Source organism: Sinocyclocheilus rhinocerous, unplaced genomic scaffold, assembly GCF_001515625.1.
Source record: "Sinocyclocheilus rhinocerous isolate Xijiao unplaced genomic scaffold, SAMN03320098_v1.1 scaffold1295, whole genome shotgun sequence".
In the NCBI taxonomy this organism is placed as follows: Eukaryota; Metazoa; Chordata; class Actinopteri; order Cypriniformes; family Cyprinidae; genus Sinocyclocheilus; species Sinocyclocheilus rhinocerous.
This window is the reverse complement of record NW_015660499.1, coordinates 2,181,349-2,201,098: the sequence shown is the minus strand read 5'-3', so window position 1 is coordinate 2,201,098 and position 19,750 is coordinate 2,181,349. Positions and strand designations below refer to the sequence as shown.

General features: G+C 37.7%; 2 protein-coding genes across 2 annotated transcripts in view; one reads left to right on the top strand and one right to left on the bottom strand.

Annotated features, from left to right (window-relative positions):
* LOC107725124 (unconventional myosin-XIX-like) overlaps positions 1-17,043 on the bottom strand; it is a 21,855-nt gene extending 4,812 nt beyond the window's left edge. Inside the window, exons 1-20 of the mRNA XM_016534279.1 lie at positions 16,795-17,043; positions 14,392-14,539; positions 13,724-13,872; positions 11,882-11,995; positions 11,267-11,393; positions 11,083-11,152; positions 10,888-10,990; positions 8,070-8,166; positions 7,877-7,953; positions 7,372-7,462; positions 6,519-6,684; positions 6,246-6,319; positions 5,854-6,089; positions 5,461-5,637; positions 5,205-5,345; positions 3,951-4,058; positions 3,771-3,841; positions 3,497-3,576; positions 2,189-2,328; positions 1,872-2,001 (exon numbers count right to left, since the gene is read on the bottom strand). Of these exons, the coding sequence (XP_016389765.1) occupies positions 1,872-2,001; positions 2,189-2,328; positions 3,497-3,576; positions 3,771-3,841; positions 3,951-4,058; positions 5,205-5,345; positions 5,461-5,637; positions 5,854-6,089; positions 6,246-6,319; positions 6,519-6,684; positions 7,372-7,462; positions 7,877-7,953; positions 8,070-8,166; positions 10,888-10,990; positions 11,083-11,152; positions 11,267-11,393; positions 11,882-11,995; positions 13,724-13,872; positions 14,392-14,539; positions 16,795-16,914 (2,419 nt within the window). The 5' untranslated portion in view covers positions 16,915-17,043. The remainder of the gene's footprint in view (positions 1-1,871; positions 2,002-2,188; positions 2,329-3,496; positions 3,577-3,770; positions 3,842-3,950; positions 4,059-5,204; positions 5,346-5,460; positions 5,638-5,853; positions 6,090-6,245; positions 6,320-6,518; positions 6,685-7,371; positions 7,463-7,876; positions 7,954-8,069; positions 8,167-10,887; positions 10,991-11,082; positions 11,153-11,266; positions 11,394-11,881; positions 11,996-13,723; positions 13,873-14,391; positions 14,540-16,794) is intronic.
* A 75-nt stretch (positions 17,044-17,118) lies between these two features.
* On the top strand, positions 17,119-19,392 carry LOC107725091 (phosphatidylinositol-glycan biosynthesis class W protein-like). The gene is made up of 3 exons (XM_016534234.1): positions 17,119-17,203; positions 17,341-17,421; positions 18,385-19,392. Exon 3 carries the CDS (start codon positions 18,388-18,390, stop codon positions 19,390-19,392), a length of 1,005 nt encoding a protein of 334 aa, XP_016389720.1. The 5' UTR covers positions 17,119-17,203; positions 17,341-17,421; positions 18,385-18,387.
* Positions 19,393-19,750: the final 358 nt, after the last annotated feature.

Genomic DNA, 19,750 nt, shown 5'->3' with positions numbered 1-19,750 from the left:
GAAGTCTCTTGTGCTCACCAAGGCTGCATTTATTTGATCAAAAACACAGTAAAAATTTGAAATATTATTACAATTTTAAATAACTGTTTTCTGTGTGGATATATTTTAAACTGCAATTGATTCCTGTGATCAAAGCTGAATTTTCAGCATCATTACTCCAGTCCTCATTGTCACATGATTCTTCAGAAATCATTCTATGTTGATTTGCTGCTCAAGAAACATTTCTTATTATTATCAATGTTGAAAATGTTGTGTTTTTGCTGCCTATTTTTATTAGTTTGTTTTTTTTTTTCAAAATTCTTTGATGACTAGAAAGTATTTTTTAATACAAAAAAAGCATTTATTTGAAAATACAATTCTTCTGAAACATTATAAATGTCTTTACTTTTATGATGCATCCTTGATGAATAAAAGTAACAAAAGTATTGATTTTTCTTTTATGACAAACATCATTAGGATATTAAGTAAAGATCATGTTCCATGAAGATATTTTGTAAATTTCCTACTGTAAATATATCAAAACTTCATTTTTGATTAGTAATATGCATTGCTAAGAACTTCATTTGGACAACTTTAAAGGCGATTTTCTCAATATTTTGATTTTTTTACACCCTCAGATTCCAGATTTTCAAATAGTTGCATCTCGACCAAATATTGTGCTATATTAACAAAACATACATCAATGGAAAGCTTATTTATTCAGCTTTCAGATGATGTATAAATCTCAATTTTGAAAAATTGACCCTTATGACTGGTTTTGTGGTCCAGGGTCACATATAATACTGTACAAATACTGGATATAGAGCCGTTTTGTCTTAGGATTTAAACTCCGACAGATGCAGATATGGAGTTTGTGATAAGCAGCATTTACTGTGAACAGAGACACTCTGAGACACTGAAGTCATGGCACACAATGAGCTGCTCACGTGTAAATGAACACAGTGCTTTTGGTTTAACTTTGATTACTCATGCAGCCCTACATCTTCAATACTGCATGATATGCACTATAAAATTAGTGTGGTCTGATTTGGCCTTTGGCTCTACTAATGTCAGTGAAGCAGGTGTTTGGCTCAGGTGAGCTGCATCTGTTCTGTTCTGAGTTTAAGGGATAATCAGGAGGAAGTTGATCAGGTGTCAGCGTCTAGACGCACAGCAGATGTCTGCTCCTTCAGCCAGGCAGAGCTCAGAGAGAAATGCACAGTCACTGGGTCTATTCCTGAGGAATAATGTCTTCTCGCTTGTGCACTTTATCTCTTAAGCTGTCTAAAAGTGTCTACAAACACAACCAGCTTATTCCCAGCTTTAATATTTAGCAATAACTGTGAAAAGTCTAGAACAAGGTTATCTGTCATTAGTGTTGCATGATTAATCAAAATTGCAAACTGAAATTGCAATATAGCTTAATGCAATTATTAAATCGCAAAGGCAAAGTTGTAATGAGAAGCGTTTTTCAACAAAAGAGAAGCTCTGACTTCTCTATTCGGTTTTCTGTCCAAATAAAAGTTCAATGGTTTAACGTAATGGTTAAAATGACAAACTTAAGACAGCCACAATATTATTATTGTAATTTTACTGTTGAGAAGTGCATAAATAAATACAATTCTTAAATGATTTTTTTTTTTTTTTTTTTTACAATGAAATATTACAATAGTAATATTAGTTATTTTGTTTTTATTTAGTAATTTTTTTGATATTTTAATTTAGTAGTAGTAGTAGTAATAATAATAATTATTCATTTATTCATTAAATAGCCATATTGATATATAACCACAAAATTTTGGCTCACAAATTTTTTTCCCCAAATTGTGCAGCCCTATTTGTTATACAACCATACTACCTGTAATCGCAAAATAAAGATGTTAAATCCTAACCTGCTTGTAAGCGGGTGGCAGCCTGTGTCCTCCGGTTACGCTGACGGGTCTGGTACCTGCGCCAGCAGCATTGGATACAGAACGCCTTCTGTGAGCGCACCCTGTTCCTGTGCTCCTCAAGCATCTCCAGCTGCACAACACATGATAAATTAACTACTGACATCAAGTTAAAACACATCTGACAGCTTGTGATTGCATCAGCTGAGACAGAGTAAACAGGCTGAAAGAGTTCAGTGAACTTTCAACAGCTGCCTCAGCGCAAACGGACATTTTACAAATTGCATTACAATCATAAGTATTCAGAGTGCACGCTTTACCAGGGAGTGTGTGAGAAAGACTTTGGTCCTGCCACAGTGCACCATGTTGTTGTTGTTGTTTGGGGCGCGTCTCTTGAAGACCACATTGAGCACATCCTCTACAGCAGATCCCAGAACAGCCTGATCACTCATCTCAGGGCCTGTGAGTGAAAGATGAGCTTTAGAAATACATGTTTATGATACTTTTATTGTGTTTTAAGGCAAGACACTGCAAATAAAACCAATGCATTTCATGCACTGGTCAATGTTGAGATTTTGGGGTATTTTGCTTTCAATAACATGTCTTCTTTAAGACTACTGGAAAGAAAACACCCAAAATACACATTTTTAAGTGCTTTTTCAACTTTGCAATTTTATTCCTATCTAAATTCTAAAGGTTTTTACAGTATGGTTTGGTCATATATCATTTACCCGATTTATATAACAGTTTATTCTTTAAAAATAGTAATAAAAAAAATATGCAAATTTATGCGTAGTTAATTAGATAATGCCTCATTTGCACATTAAACATAACATTTAAGAAAACTTGTATTACAAACAACTGTTAATGCACTGTGATAAATCAATTGGGGAAGTATAATGACATTTATTAGCCGAAAACTTTACCCTGATCACCTGAAGTGTCTTGCCTTAATGCAACTGAAATCAAGCACTTTAGGGTCATCTTATAGGTGCATCATGTTTAGTTAAAAGCTTGTTTTGACTCGTGGTAGGTCTAGGTATTAGAGCAGACATGTTCAGTCCTGTTCACATGAATCCACCTTCCTGTAGATTTTACTCCCAATCCTGCTCTACCACACCTGTATTTTTCAATACCTAGCTTAGTTGGTTTAGGTGTGTTTGATTAGATTTAGTCTCTGCAGTAAGGTAGATCTTTAGGAACGGCATTGAGCTCCCTTGGTTTATCTGAGATTTAAAACAGATTTTTACTGGGGTTCAACCAACTAATGTGCACATCTAAGAAATTCTTATTTGTATCAAATCCCACAAGCAGTGACATGAAACCACGTGCAAAAAAAAATTCAACCACTTGAACAAAGATCTATTAATTTCTACAAAAGACATTAGTAAGAGGGAAATAGTGAAGAGAGAAAGAAGAAAATGCAAGCAAATGCATCACTGCATGCAAAATATCCACTAAATAAGCATGCAGTAATTCACCTGTAATTCACATTATTTTAAGCACTGTGTTCATTAAAGACAGAAAGAAATGAGAGAAGGATACTGAAAGAAAAGACAGGATTCAGTTATTAAACAGGAGAACAGAAAAAAACACAGTACTTTGTATGCACATCATGTTCTACGTACTGTTCGCTCGGTTCATTTGTGCAGTTAGTCTGGCGTTTGCAATCAGCCCGTATCTTTGGAGGAAACTGCCATATGGGATCCTGTACAAATAATACAAAAACAATTTCGTTTTTATTCTGAAAGGAATTCTGTAATAACATCTCTAAATTTGAGGTGATATGAAATATACCAAATTCTGGAACGTAGTCCCGCTTCTTTTGAATTAAATTATTTGCTGTAAAATTGAGTGTATTATTTGTTAAATGCAGAGCTTGAGATGTGCTTGTAGTGTTACCTGATGGGAAATCCTGCTGCACTGATGTTTATGGTTTCTACTATCCCACAGGCCTCAAGCTGAGCGATAACCTGAACGCAAACCAAAACGAGACTCACTAACCAAGCCGTGAACTATAAATCTGCAACTCTCAAGGGAATCCCAAGTGAAATCTGACAGAAATGCATCTGTTTTTCATACCTCTTCCTTTTTGAAGGTGAGCGGTCTGCAGTCGGGGTTGGGTTTGATGCAGCGCGTGTAGTGCGGCGTGGTGCTGTGCAAAATCTTCATCAGGCTTTCAAGAGAGTTCTGCATATTCACAGAAAGACAAACAAATGATTATATTAAACACAGATGCAGGTCAGTCTAAAAACAATGCAGTATCTGTATCAGTCTTCTTTAAAACTTCACCTTTGACCTGTTTGTACAATCAAGAATATAAAATGTACTGGGACAACAAAATTACAGCGGGTAAAATAAGTATTGAACACGTTACCATTTTTCTCAGTAAATATATTTTTAAAGGTGCCGTTGACTTGAAATGTTCACCAGATGTCGGTAACAACCCAAGTAATCCATACATACAAAGAAATCAAAACAAATAAGTTCAGAAATTAAGTTGTGTGTAATAAAATGGAATGACACAGTGAAAAAGTATTGAACACATGAAGAGAGGGAGGTGCAAAAAGGCATAGAAAGCCAAGACACCAGCTGAAATCTATCAGTAATTAGAAAGCAACCCTGCCCCTTGTCAGTGGAAATTAATATTAGCTGGTTCAGTCCCAACACCTACAGTACCAGGATGATGAAGATGAAACAAGGGTGGATATTTCAGCAAGACGATGATCCCAAACACAGCCAAGGAAACTCTCAACTGGTTTCAGAGAAAGAAAATAAAGCTGCTAGAATGGCCCAGCCAATCAGCCAATGACTTGAATCCAATAGAAAATAAGAACTAAAGATCAGAGTTCATAGAAGAGGCCCACGGAAACTTCAAGATTTGAAGACTCTGTGGAAGAATGGGCCAAAATCACACCTGAGCAATGCATGCGACTATTTTCTCCATACAGGAGGCGTCTTGAAGCTGCCATTACCATTAAAGGCTTTTGTACAAAGTATTAAATAGATTTCAGTAGTTCAATACTTTTTCCCCGTGTCATTCCATTTTATTTCTGAACTTATTTGTTTTGTTTTCTTTGTATGTATGGATTACTTGGGTTGTTACCGACATCTGGTGAAAATGTCATGTCAACAGCACCTTTAGAAATATATTTACTGGGAAAAATGGTGACGTGTTCAATACTTATTTTACCCGCTGTATGTCTAATCATCTTATAATGTGAATCATAATGATTAAGAGCTAAAACACAATCATTTAAAACAACAGAAAGAAATCTTTCAATAAACAAAATGTAATACACTAACAGCTTAATTTTTACTCTTAAAAATCTGTACCTTAAATTTGGAGACAACAGTGACCACTTTACTGTGTCCTCTAGACCCCTCGCTCTCACGGTCACCGTCAGCAAAGAGACTGTGCAGCAATGAATCCTGGGACTTCTGCAGGAGACTGATGATCTCAGGGGGAACCGGGTCCTACAGAACAAATGGACATTCAGGCACTTTATAAACTTCATTAATCCCAAAGGAAGAAATTTCAGCATAGACAAGCCACATAGTTTATGTATGCTACTACTTATATAGTTTGCACCTTGTTCTTCTCCATCATGCCCTCAATCTGGTAACTGACTTTGTCTGCATAGTGGGCCACAGTAAAATGGGGCTCTTTGCTGAGTTTGTCCCAGCTGATGCTGGCGTTATCTGAGAGCTCCTTCTGCAGACGCACACGAAACTGCTTCGCATCCGATGCTCTGTTCAGACGACACTCCTGGACGACAGACAGACAGACGCCAAAGAATCAGAAATACAGAAAGAGAAAGACAGAATGAAGAGAAAGAAAGAATAAACTCATTAGTGCTACTAAAAAAGCTCTTTCACTATGCAAGATAAAGCTATAAATAAAGGCAGTCACTACATTTGTGATGCAAATATGCATCACATCTTTTTCTGATTTCCCTCTCTGAGATAAGAAGTGCAAGCTGACCTCATTGAGCAGGGAGAAAATGCTGGAAGGACTGCCTTCAATCAGGTCCAGGCAGCCCTGGTTGTCTTGGTACCGTATGAAGGACCACTGCAGCCCCTCAGTCACATACTCCTCCTGCTGGGCCTTCAGGTAATGAGCCACAAAGTGCTGCTGCAGCTTCTCGTTAGCATAATTAATGCACAACTGCTCCAGATTGTTCAGGAGGAAGCATTCAAAACCGTACACATCCAGCAGGCCTGTAGAAGACAGCAGCCAAGGATTAAATGTGTTTTAGAAGTATTTTCATTCCATTCAGAAAAAAAATATATGATTTGACACATTATATTCTGACTAGTAAGTAATATATTTAGCAATATATTAAAATTAAATTAGTGAATAATTAGAATTTGTACCAATGAAGTTGCACCACGTGGGATTGTCTGCACACATACTGTTGTTTATGAAAGTGACTAACCAGTCAAACAGCCTGTAAATGGGAAGAAAAAAAAAATCAAGACTTGAAATTTGTTCATTAAAACTATTTGCTTCAGCACTCTACAGCACTTGCTTTAGCACTCTACAGCACTTGCTTTATTTAGTTTCATTATATATGAAATGCAACATAGAGAGTGTGTTTTTGTTTGTAAGCATCTCATAAAATGTCAAACCTAGTTCATACGACTCACTGTGCATAAATGACTTTAGCCAGACAGTCTCTGCGGACGCCGCACTCCGACTGAGTGCAAGGTTTGAGGACGCTCTGTTTGCCAGCGCGCAGAGTTCTCACGGTCAGACACGACTGCAGCTCGTCTAACGGCACCTGCAGCAGGTAAGCGGTTTTCTGCAGGAAACCTGCACACAGCATAGAGAGAGAGAGAACAGTGATCAACACAAGCTACTAATGTCAACACGTCTTTACTAACGGCTTTGGCTTCTGTATACGACAGATACCGATATATATACACACACACACACAAATACATATATATATATATATATAATCAAAGAATCCTGAAAAATAAAATGTATCATGGTTTCCACAAAAATATGAAAGAGCACAACTGTTTTCAACATTGATAATAATCAGAAATGTTTCTTGAGCAGCAAATCAACATATTAGAATGATTTCTGAAGGATCATGTGACACTGAAGACTGGAGTAATGATGCTGAAAATTCACAGCAATAAATAACATTTTACAATATATTCACATTTCACAGTTAAATTGTAATAATATTTCACAATATTACGGTTTTTACTGATCAGATAAATTCAGCCTTGGAGAGCAGAAGATACTTCTTTCAAAAACATTAGAAATTGTTACCGACACCAAAATTTTGACCAGTAGTGTTTAGAGCAAAGTGCCACAGCGAATTGCTGGTGAGAGGAGGAATGTAATAGGGACACGTCACAGCCCAGAAATAAACTTGTATCATCCATAAAAGTACTTTGCCTCATCATGTCTGGAATATGCATCTTGCCTAATTCACTGTCATAACTTAGCTTTTTATATAAACAATACAGCAGAAACACATCACACCTTTTGAGTGTCCATCAAGATCACATGACTGAGCCTCTTCTGATGCAGGACTGAAGTCCACATTCCCCAGCTGCAGAAGACCTGCAAGGATCTTTGCAAAAAGTCAACAATCTTGTCATTTTACAAACTACAGTATAATATTTTTTTCCAAAAAATTCTCCCATTAACAAAGTAGTTTACACTTCATTTTCTTGTCTACTGTGCAGTCTTATTTTGGTACATGAATCCACATAACGTGCATCAAAAACTACATGATGATTCACATTCATAAATCAAAAGGTAAATTTTTTCAGTGAGTGAAGTAATTTAGAGTCTCCACCCACTATTTATATAAATACGGTCTTTATAACATCATTACGGTCATTTAACAAGTTCAATTAATTAGTCCAAACAACTAAGTGTATTCAGTATATAAAAACATAACAATCAAACACCAACCAACATGGTTACCATTCATCTCCAATCATCATTGAGGTTTTGATATAATTTTACCATTATCACTTACCCTAAAAATCTGTGTCCGTTTCCCCTCATCAATGCCAAGGTTGATCATGGCTTCCACTGTCTCTTGCAAACAGTCTTCTGCTCAGACACAAACAAACAGAATGCAAAATGTCAATATCACAGTGCCTCCTCAAATTCCTCATAAAATTGACTTTCATGCTTCAAAATACAAATTCTTGAAGTACAATCCTTGCCTTCTAAGGTTTTCTCAGCATGTGGCAACCAAGCAAAGTCTTGCTCCAAAGGCAGCATCCATTCCAGTCTCTGTTTCTCTGTGGCTCCTTTCATCATCTTCAAATAAAACCAATAATAAACAACCAACATACACACCAACATAGAATTACCGTATTACTGGAAATAATCGAATAAAATATATAAGCCCATTTCCACCGCAGGAACTTTCCCCAGGAACTAGGGACTTTGGGGCGGTACTGATGTGTTTCCACCGCAGGAACCAGGATCTAAATAAAGTTCCGGGTAAAAATTTGCCCCTCAGAAAGCCCCTGCTCGCGAGGTAGTACTTTTTCAAAGGTCAGGAAATTTTGGGGGTGGGACTTGGGCGCTGAACATGCTGATTGGTTGAGTTAATGCAGCATTGTATTTCAACCACCATTTATTCGCATAATTTTCAAAATATTACTGTTATTGAATCAGAATCAGAATCAGAATGAGCTTTATTTGCCAGGTATGTTTACACATACGAGGAATTTGTTTTCGTGACAGAAGCTTCCACATTGCAACAGAATGACAGTGACAGGACAAAAACACAGATAATAAAAGAAGAGAGCAGAAGGAGTTCGTCCGTTTTGTTGGGTAGAGAGCGGAGGCTCGCCAGATGGATGCTAGGCAGCGCCGTTCGAAATCCGCGCTGTCAGAGCTTCACGAGCGCGCCGGCTCGCTTCCCACGCTTGCGCATCCTGAAGCGTTTGATCAGAGCCGCTGCTCCGCCAACTACAATGTCCAGCAAAACATCAGAATAGGTTGTGTGTTCCACAATTATTGTCAAGTGTTCATAAGATGGATTGCCTGAAGGAAGGAACTGTTCCTGTGCCTGGCCGTTCTGGTGCGCAGTGCTCTGTAGCGCTGACCAGATGGCAACAGTTCGAAGAGGGAGTGTGCTGGATGTGAGGGGTCCAGAGTGATTTTGCCAGCCCTTTTGCTCACTCTGGATAAGTACAGTTCTCCTGAAGTCCACGATCATCTACACAGTTTTGAGCATGTTAAGCTCCAGGTTGTTAAGACTGCACCAGACAGCCAGCTCTTTAACCTCCTGTCTGTAAGCAGACTCGTCTCCGTCATGAGGCCGATAAGTGTGGTGTCGTCTGCAAACTTTAGGAGCTTGACAGAGGGGTCCTTTGAAGTGCAGTCGTTCATGTACAGGGAGAAGAGCAGTGGGAAGAGGACACATCCCTGAGGGGCGCCAGTGCTGATGGTGCGAGTGCTGGATGAGAATATTCCCAGCTTTACTTGCTGCTGCTTGTCTGTCAGGAAGCTGGTGATCCACTGACAGATGGAGGTGGGCACGGAGAGCTGAGTTAATTTGGGCAAGAGGAGGTTTGGGATTATAGTGTTAAAAGCCGAGCTGAAGTCAACAAAAACATAAAAACAACTGCGGAGCACGCCACGGAGGCAGCCATCAGTAGCGTAATCACGAGTCGAAACACTGAGTCATGAAATGTAGTTTTAAAAATATTTCAGGCAAGAATGTAGTTGTTTAAAACTCAAATCTGCGGTTTATTTATAAAGACAGCACCTATTTGAAAATGTGCTTCGCCGATTTCTGAGATGTGAGCTCCAGGTGATCACCGTGCGCTCAGTGCTCATGTATCCCAACGAGAGCAGCCTAATCTCGGCTAGTCCTTCTGACATTTGCCGCTGGCTCTGATGTCTCTGTAGTGGCTAAACATGAGATATAATTTATTTTGGGTAAATCTAACAGGTAATCATTGGTCTCATGAATCTACTATTTGTTCCAGGTCATATCGTTTTGGCTGAGCACAAAGTTATGTTTCATAACTTTATATACTTATATAAATTTACATATATTTACGTACACATTTATATATTTATAACTTTATTCAAATGAAAATGAAAAGAGGCAATGCTGTTTGATAATGCAGTCCCATGTTTACTGCATCGTCCACAGACCTGTTTGCTCTGTAGGCAAACTGAAGAGGATCCAGCAAGGGTCCAGTAATGTCCTTCAGGTGGGCCCGCACCAGTTTTTTAAATGACTTCATGACCACAGACGTTAGAGCCACAGGCATGTAGTCATTTAGTCCTGTAATTTTGGGTTTCTTTGGGATGGGGATGATGGTGGAGCGTTTGAAGCATGAAGGGACTTTGCACAGCTCCAGTGATCTGCTTTCTTTCTCGCTTATACAAGACTCTGTCCCCCTTCCTGTAAGAATCTTTTATGGCCTGACGTAGCTGTTATATAATTTATATATAATATATAATATTTATAACTTTATTCAAATGAAAATGAAAAGAGGCAATGCTGTTTGATTTAATATTTTGTTTCATTGTAATGTACTGTATGTACGTTCCCTGAACTACATTTCCGCGGCTATTAATAGACCATGTTTAAAAAGAGGCAGTGGTGTTTGACATCATATTTCGTCTTATTGTAAATACAGTGAGGAAAACTGCAGTAGCCAAGGCGAGCTGACTGACGTTATCAAGTACACTGCTGTTCCATTTGCAGAATTACTGGACTTGCGTTGTCCAAACTACCAAGGACGCAAGTCCGAAATTTGCGTACTTGGTATTGAGAAACGGCCCTGGACTGGGAGGAGCAGTCGCGCGCAGTCCTGCGTCACCAGACTATTTGTCTAATTTTCACTGTACTTTAGGCCGCGATGGAAACACAGACAGCAACAGGTCTGGGGAAAAAAGTTCCTGGGACAAATTTTTCCAGGTAATTTTGGTGGAAAAGTGGCTTATGACAGTATATACTTTGGTAGTATTTTTATTCCTGGTTAATTTTGTGAATGCAGTCTCTTAATTTACCTGGTAGAATATGTGAAAATTTCTCTCATTTGGTGCTTGGAAAGCCACTCTGGTCTTCTCCAAAAGATACGTCTGCACTGATGCCCCAACCAGCAGCTGAGAGCTGCATTAAAAAAAAATCACATACCTTTACACCAATCACAAGATTCTCCAGGTTCATTTCCATGTGTGAAACAAAGTGAAAGCAAAACTGACCCGTTGAGCTGAAGCTGAATGTATTTTCCAAAGCGACTGCTGTTGCTATTGCGTAAAGTGCAGGCATTCCCTGGGGAAGAAGGAAAAGGAAAATAAAGGCTTTTAGAAAGCATGTAATGAAGATATCACAGATCTTCAGAGAGGAAATGAGACTGAAACATCAACTGATCCCTGTATTCCTCACCAAACGCCTCCATGACTGGGTTGGAGTCCAGTACTCGTCTTTCTATCTTCTCTACAGTGTCCTGGCACTTCTGAGAAGAGGTGGCTACAGTGGCATAATACTTCATCAGACAGCGTGACGTCCATGTCTGAGGAGATATTTAATAAAGGAGATGTGGTCTAAATCATGTTGAGATTTTACTGTTTTCAGATCAGTCCTAAATTTAGTACTGTATGTATTTGAAATATTGAGCTTGACAGTTAATTTAAAGACTGTAAATAATGAGAAATCATAATTTCCTTTATTTTTTAGAGACTTTATTGAAACATATAGCAAAAAAGGCTTTCTAAACTTCTAAAGTTAAAAACAAGCAGTGGGTTTATTTTAAACGGGTGTGTTTTGGTAACTGTAATCTGATCTGAACCGTTTGAGCAGCACATTTCAGCTGGGAATGTTTTATGAATCTGTCACAATGTGATGCTGATTTACAAAGTGACTGGCATTTAAGAATAGAGCAACTCAGAGTAAAGCACTGAGATGTTTACATAGAGCTAGGCCTGTTTTTGGATCCCTTTAATATCATGCCATAGCTGTAAAACATGATCTACGAAATTACACCAAACAAACATCACTTACCTTCCCAGCTCCGCTTTCTCCAGAGACGACCAGCGATTGGTTCATGGGCTCCACCTGGCCCTGCACGTTCCTATAAGCCTCTTCTGCTACGATGAAGATGTGTGGCTTAAACTCCTGTGTACAAAAAGATGCTGTAACATTGCTTTCTGTATAACAGTGCTTTCTGTAAATCAGGTTGAGATGGCAAATGCTTCAGTGCATATAATCAAAGTTTAAGGCAAGTCATGTCACTCGGCGGCCATCTTTGAAACGCCTCTCGGGCATGCAAGTGCCGCTCGATAGAGCAGCCATATTGAGCGTTGCATTTTTCCCCATTCAAAACTATACGAGTGGCACGTCTTGTGTATTCTATAGTCTTTGATATTATATAACCTGCCTTTACCCGTTTCAAAAAATGTCCTTAAATGTTTAGTCAATATCTAGAGGGGCCACAGTTTATTTTTATCTAACTTCCTGATTTGCAATTTTTTCATTAACATTCTTTGATGTCAAAATAAACATGCAGAGCAAAGTATTGTCAAGGTTACTGGCCAACGGCACAATATGAAAAGTTCAAACCTCATAAATAATAAAATAATAGCTTACATTTTACTTAATTTAATTATTGTGCAAGTTAATGATAAGGTGACAACAACATGTAACAAAAAACACAGACTGTTTGGTGCTGTATTAAATATAAAGTTAAAGACGGACTCATTAACTTTACATTTAATACCACTGAACCTGCAGCTTACTGAACAGACCAGGTGTGCAAACATAGTTTTGACACTGTCCTCTGCTATGATAAAAGACAAATGGATTGACTAAACATCGTCCTGTCATCTGCTACGCAATAAAAGCATTTGAAAGGGAGGTACAGATCTCTTGTTTCAAAAGACAACACTTAAAACCCAAACAACTAGGGTTTTAACAAAAAAAACAAAAAAAAATCTCAAAAGTCAAGGTAATTCAAATTCAAAATGACTTAAGGTATAACACAAGTAGACTATTATTAACTATAAATGTTCTGTAAAAACAACAGCAGCTTTCAGCCTGTCACCATGATGCAAACATTAAATATCAGACATACAGTAGTAGTTACAGGTTTTTTTATTCGATTGCGCTGCTTTTCGATTGTTTTTACTATGTAAACATGGACGTGTTTGACAGTTGCGCTCGCGTCTTTTGCAGCGTCTCATTTATGAAACGGCAGTCTAAAAACGCGGCGCTCAAATTAACATAAGTTCACTCCCATCTTCTTGCATTTTTTTTCCTATTCCACTGCCCACGTCGCATCTTTATCAACACAAAAGCGTATTCTGTGTGAATGGCGCCTCGTGATATGAGCGCGTCACATGTAAGCGGTTAATCACGTGCGCTGACATGCGGTTGGATCATTCTTTTCTCTTTACTGTTATCACCGGCATATTGTCAAAATGTCTAATTCTAACGTTTGGTAATATTTCTATTCGCGATTCCTCGATTTCTAAAAAATAAAATCGTGGCAAAACATTACATTTGAATTAATCGATAAAATCGCCCAGCCCTATTGAACCAAACAATATTTCATTTATTACTTACATAGTCAATCAATAATGCCTGTTTTTGATACTGTACATCTGATGATAATCCAGTAAACTAAATACTTCAGGTTGGTTTAGTCACTTTTTGGTAACTAAATTTTATAGCAAAACCAAACCAGTTGACATATTTCTACCAATGCACGGAATGAGGAATCAGACCACTAATATGACCATAAAAACCTCATTGTATTTAAAGCATATTTATGGCTTCCACACTAAAGTATTTGTAACTTCCATATTTTTACGTTGGAGATGTACTGACAAGCTTGAGCGTGTTTACCTGAGGTTGAGGAGCGGAGTGATATTCCCTCATCACATCCAGAGAGTACAGGTGAGGAATGGGCTGGAAGGGGTTGAGGGCAACCAGCGTGCAGCCAGCATGTGTGTAGAAAACCTTTGCACTGTACCTGGCCTGCAGACATTTCAGCACTGCCAAACACAAAACACCACAGCTGTAATTCAACACTGACTCACAATAGGACATTTAGAACTGGTATAGAAGCTTGTTTTTGCCACAGAATAAAATATAATAATAACAACTCACAATTCTGACTTTTTTCCTTGCAATTCTGAGTTTCTGAGTTTTTTTTCTCACAATTCTTAGAGATACAAACAAGTGATTCTGAGTAAAAAATTCTGAATTGCAAGATGTTAACTCGCAATTGTGAAAAGGAAGTCAAAATTGTAATATAAAAAGTCGCAATTACATTTTGATGTGATATGACTATCAATATTATGAATCAGAATTCAAGCTCCAATCTAGAATTTCACATGCTAGAACTAAAATCAGACATCAAAATATTGTAATGTGGAAGAATATCCTATCATCTGAATTGGGGAAGAAAAAAAATCTTGACATTATTCACTTGCAATAAACATCATAAGGCCAATGAAGAAAAATGACCAATAGTTACAGACATATATCCCAAGCGCTTTTGCACAATGTACCTGTAGAAGGCGTAACCGGGTTGACTTTAGTGAGGTCATCGTACGTGTGAAGTTCAGCTTCATTGATAAGGAAGTCTCTGATGTCCCCTTCCAGTGAATCATTGAGAGATTTCCTGAGGTCCTGGGTTCTGTCTTTCAGTCCATGTACCTGCATGATGCAATTAATAAAGAATAGGCTCCATTTACTGTACAGATGCAGCAATCCAATTTAGAAATGTTTCATAAGTACAAGCCCTGATGCCAATTCAACCACATCTTGACATTTCAATAGCAAACTTGATCTTCAGAAAATGTCAACAATTTTTCATTTTCTTTAAGAGTCCTCTATTCATAATATTCTTGTCTGAATCTGGTGAGAAATATACACACTTGCACAAATCTGAGAGGACAACAGGGGGTGGACTTTTCCACTGGAGGATGCATAATTATGGGTTATGGACTCATGGTTTGAAGTTAAAAACATCTTAATAATGGATTTGTTTCTTACAAACATGTAGGCCTAGCTCTTTACTTTACAAGATGTTAACCGATGGACTGGAATGGTGTGGATTATTGTGATATTTTTATCAGCTGTTTAGACTCTCATTCTGACGGGCACCCATTCGCTGCAGAGGATCCATTGGTGAGCAAGTGATGTAATGCTATATTTCTCCAAATCTGATGAAGAAACAAACTCATCTACATATTGGATGGCCTAAGGGTGAGCACATTTTCAGGAAATTTCTTTAAAAAACACATCCTTTCAGAGCCATGTATGCAACTGTATATTACAAAATGCACAATACCATAATTAAGCTTGCTTTATGTCAGATGTCTTTATGCATGACATCAAAGGAAAGAGCTTTTTACATTTATCAAGCCACTACATATGCTTGTCATATTTCCAACACCTTTGGTTGACAACTTGAGATTTGACTAATTGCTTGTACTATTCCTCATTTGAAAGACAAAGCAAATGCTGAGCAACAACAGAGTAAGAACATTTTCCAAATATAACACGCCTGGACTTCATCACAAAAATGTCAGTAATAAGCAGAGATGCTTAATTAATTACACATCCTTCCTCTGACGCTGCTGTGAATCCATATGCTCTGATGAGAGCATGTGTTGAGAAGGGTCAGGACATGCTGAAGACAAGCTAATAATACACACTGTCTGCTGGACAGGCCTGCTCCTAATCCAATAACAAACACAGGCAAACGACAACAAGACTGGGAATCTGAATTGACTGGAGAGCATCTTAAAAACAAATAGTGGTAAGAGACTTTGGTTAGTACAGAGATCACACAGATCAGTTAAACACGAAACATTTGTAACGAGACAATTACAGATTCCCATAGAATTGATCCTAGTTTAATCCGTCAGGAACTTTCCGTTCCAACACTTGAGTCAATGCATGAATCATAATGGCCCAGAACAAAACAGATGATGACTTTATCTGCGCCAGGGGCTGCAGGCATGAGAAACACTGCATGGCACAACAAACCAACCGCATTATTCACACTTAACAGTAAACCAAATTTAATAACTGAGGGTGACCTTTGATGCTGCAACTAAATGAATGTATCAAACCATATGAACACAGACAATATAAAATATAGTGCTAAAAAAACACGTCTTCATTTACTCCAAAACAAGTTGCAGGTTCCCTTTGAAATAACGTCATATAACTTTGTTATGCCAAAAAAAGGCGCGTCTGAAATGTTCAGGTTCTGCGCATGCTCAGATTAGGTTGACCTGCGGAATAATCTGAGTATATTCTTCAGATTAACTGCACCGCTGCTTAATCCCACAATGACAACACGAGCCACGCCAATGAACATGCAAATGAGGGAACACCAGAAAAACAAGCCAATTCAATTGAGTGATTAGAAATAAATCACAGTAAATCACTTTATTAACAGTTATTGTACAGCTCAATAGAAAACTAGTCCCTAGTCATCTAAGTAATACCCGTTTAGGGTGGCATTAATCAAGCATGTTACTTCCCTTAAAAATAAAATATTATTATAAATATTACCGGAATAGCAATTCGAGAATATAATTCTGAACGTGTAGTATATGTATTTCTTGTCACAAAAATATAGGCCCTACGTTAAACTGTGATGGGGAAATAAGAAAATTATGAATACTTATGCGTACTAACGACGTTTTGGGGCATGTAACTGTTAAATTAACTGTTAGCATTGTAATACCACGGTGTTCTTTACAGAACCTATGGAACATAAACCACCATTATACAGTATTTTTGTAACGGGCTGCTTTCAGATAAACATGTTAATTTGTCAGTTTAACTTGTTTTTGTAGATAATACAATTTAAATCTAAAACTTTGATGTGCATAAAGATAGAAAAAGTGAGGTAAAAAGTGTTAAATGAGCAGTAAATAATACAATTTGTGTACCTTTTCCTTCTGGCGGTTTGGTCTTCCAGCTTTTTCCAAACTCCTGAATGTCCCGTCAGAACTGTTAACGGTCGAAACGTCTTTATTTCTGAATAAAAGCTTCTGTTTGACATTCGCCATGAGTGTAAACTTTAGGAAGACACGTTTCGCTGTATTTAATGTGTTATATCGCTGCCATTAGATTGATATTTTATGAGTTATGTTTTGTTTCTTCAGCCATGAAAATTCCTCAGTGAGTGAAGGACAAAACTCCCACCACACCAGCAGCGGCTAATGACACGCGCAGCGACGTCACGCATTTTAGGCTCAAGGAAAAGGTCCCGCCCCATACAGTGACGTTTCTGTAAGCCACGCCCAATGCGGAAAAGAAACATCGCAACCCCAATTTGTGGCTACAGTTTGTTATAAAGTGAGGATTATTACAGAAGAATGAACGATTTGTAAGACGAATGTTTATTTTTACTATTTAATAAAGAGATACAAGTACAGTAAGTATAGATATATGGGAGTCCATGTTTCGTGTACTAAACCGGTTTATCCTGACAGGCCACTGCTGTAATGTTGATCTCTGCAGTTTAGTCTAACCTAACCTGATTTATCTAATGTCCACACATCACACGGGACGAGGTAGGTCACATTTCCTAATATCCATACTATAAAGAGCTTTAATAAATATGTGTCTTGATTGAATTGCTTTAATACTCTCTGGAATTATTTGAACATAAACCTTTGAGATCAAAACTTCCACTGCATCCTAATTGTATATTGTAGGTGATTTAATTTAGTCATTCTGAGGTGTGTGTGTGTGTGTGGTTGCATGTATGTATGCATGCATGCATGTATGTATTTCTACAGTCTATATCTATCTATCTATCTATCTATCTAAAAAAATAGGAAACTATAATTGGAAAAGAATGTTAAAAAATGCATTTTAAACAAATGTTTCATGTAGTCTTTTAATTAAATTATTTTCCTACTAATATGTGATCATATAGACAGCATGCATAGTAATTATAAAAGAATTTTAAATGCTGCTTGAATTTTAAAAGTCTTCTAATTAAATTTTAATTAAAATTAAGCCCTAAAACAGTATGAAAGCAATTGTAAAAGAATTAGAAACAATGACTTAATATTTAAGCAAATATTTAATATAGTCTTTTAATTAAATAATATTTCAACTAATATGTGATCATAAAAACCGCATGCATACTAATTATAAAAAATTTAACTAATATTCCTTTTGTTTAATACGATTATATAATTAATTAACTAATATTAAGTCATAAACTATTAGATAAAATAGTTTTAAAGTATAAAAAAAAAAATAGTTATGTATGTTAATATATTAGAAAAATGCATTTTAAACAAGTATTGCATGTAGTCTTTTAGTTAGGCCTAAAAATATTTCAACTCATATGAAGTCATAAAAATCTATATCTATCTTAAAATATAACAATGTAAAATCAGTAAAGTGTGCACAAATTTTTTAAACTGATTTATATATATATACTCACACACACTATGTGTGTGTTATCAACTAACAGTCTATGTTTGTACTTCACTTATTTTCACACTTGTCTCTTTTTACAGACAATGGCATCGGCAGAAGTAAAAGTTGCATTTGTCAGCAATCACAATGGGACGACCCTTACGGAGGTTTCGCTGGGATCCCTCTTAGCCCCGCTGTGTTTTCTCAGCCGAGGTCTCTTCCTGATAGTCTTCCACCTTGGAAAAGGGGTTATTCCGTTCTCCTGGGGATCCCATCTCCTGCTGGACTTCACAGCACTAATAATGCCTCTGGTCCTGTCATGCACCGCACTGAGCGACATCCTTCACTTTGTCATCATGGGCATCGCTGTAGTTGACTTAGTTGTCCTATACCTCATTTACAAGAACGGAAAGCATCCAAGCGTTCAAGGTTCCCTTTACAGTACAATTGACAGGTTTGTGCAAAGCAGAGTAGAATCCAACATGGTCCCGTTTGTGACCGTGTTTCGAGTTCTGGTCAACATGAAGACCGCCATAAGCATTTTGGCTGTTGATTTTAGCGTCTTCCCAAGACGTTATGCAAAAACAGAGATGTATGGAACAGGGGTGATGGATTTCGGCGTCGGAGCGTATGTAATGGCCAATGCGTTGGTGTGTCCCGAAGCAAGAGGAAAGGACATTCAAGGGTCGAAGATCAGTCATGTGTTTAAACAGTTGATTTCCGTCTGGCCGTTGGTCTTGTTAGGGTTTGTGAGACTTGCGAGCGTCAAATCATCAGGCTACCACGAGCATGTGACAGAGTATGGAGTTCACTGGAACTTCTTCTTCACGTTAGCCATCGTCAGAGTGGTGGCGTCCGCACTTCTGGCTCTTTTTCCTGTGGACGCCTCATGGCTTCTTGCTCTTCTCATTGGTGGAACCTACCAGGTTGTTTTGGAGACAACAGGTCTGAAGTCCTTCCTCATTCACAATAACGAGCGCACAGGCTTTCTGCAGGCAAACAGAGAGGGCATCTTCTCAGTTGTGGGTTACATCGCCATCTATATGGCTGGGGTCCAGGTTGGCCGTTACCTCATGCAGAGCAGAAATGTGGTTAAAGACTGGATCTAAAGCCATCTCTAATTTTTCATTTGTGTCTGCATCGTGGTGTCCATATCAAAACAAGAAGTCATTACCAGATGAGAAAATGAGAAAAAATATGGATGCATTATGCCTCGTACAGTCTGTTAACCGGAATCAGTTGTTATATTTCCTACTTGCAAATACCATGACTGGTTTGACCAATGTGTTAATCGACACTCTGAACAGCAATGATGTTTTAGCTGTAAGTGTTTTGCTCTTGTATATGTTTATGAATAGCTCAGTCATATTCATATTGCATATCAATAAAATAACCATTAAGTTCTGGTAAACACCCTTTCATTTAGTTTCAGATTACATTGTATTATTTTTTTTTTTTTTTTAATGG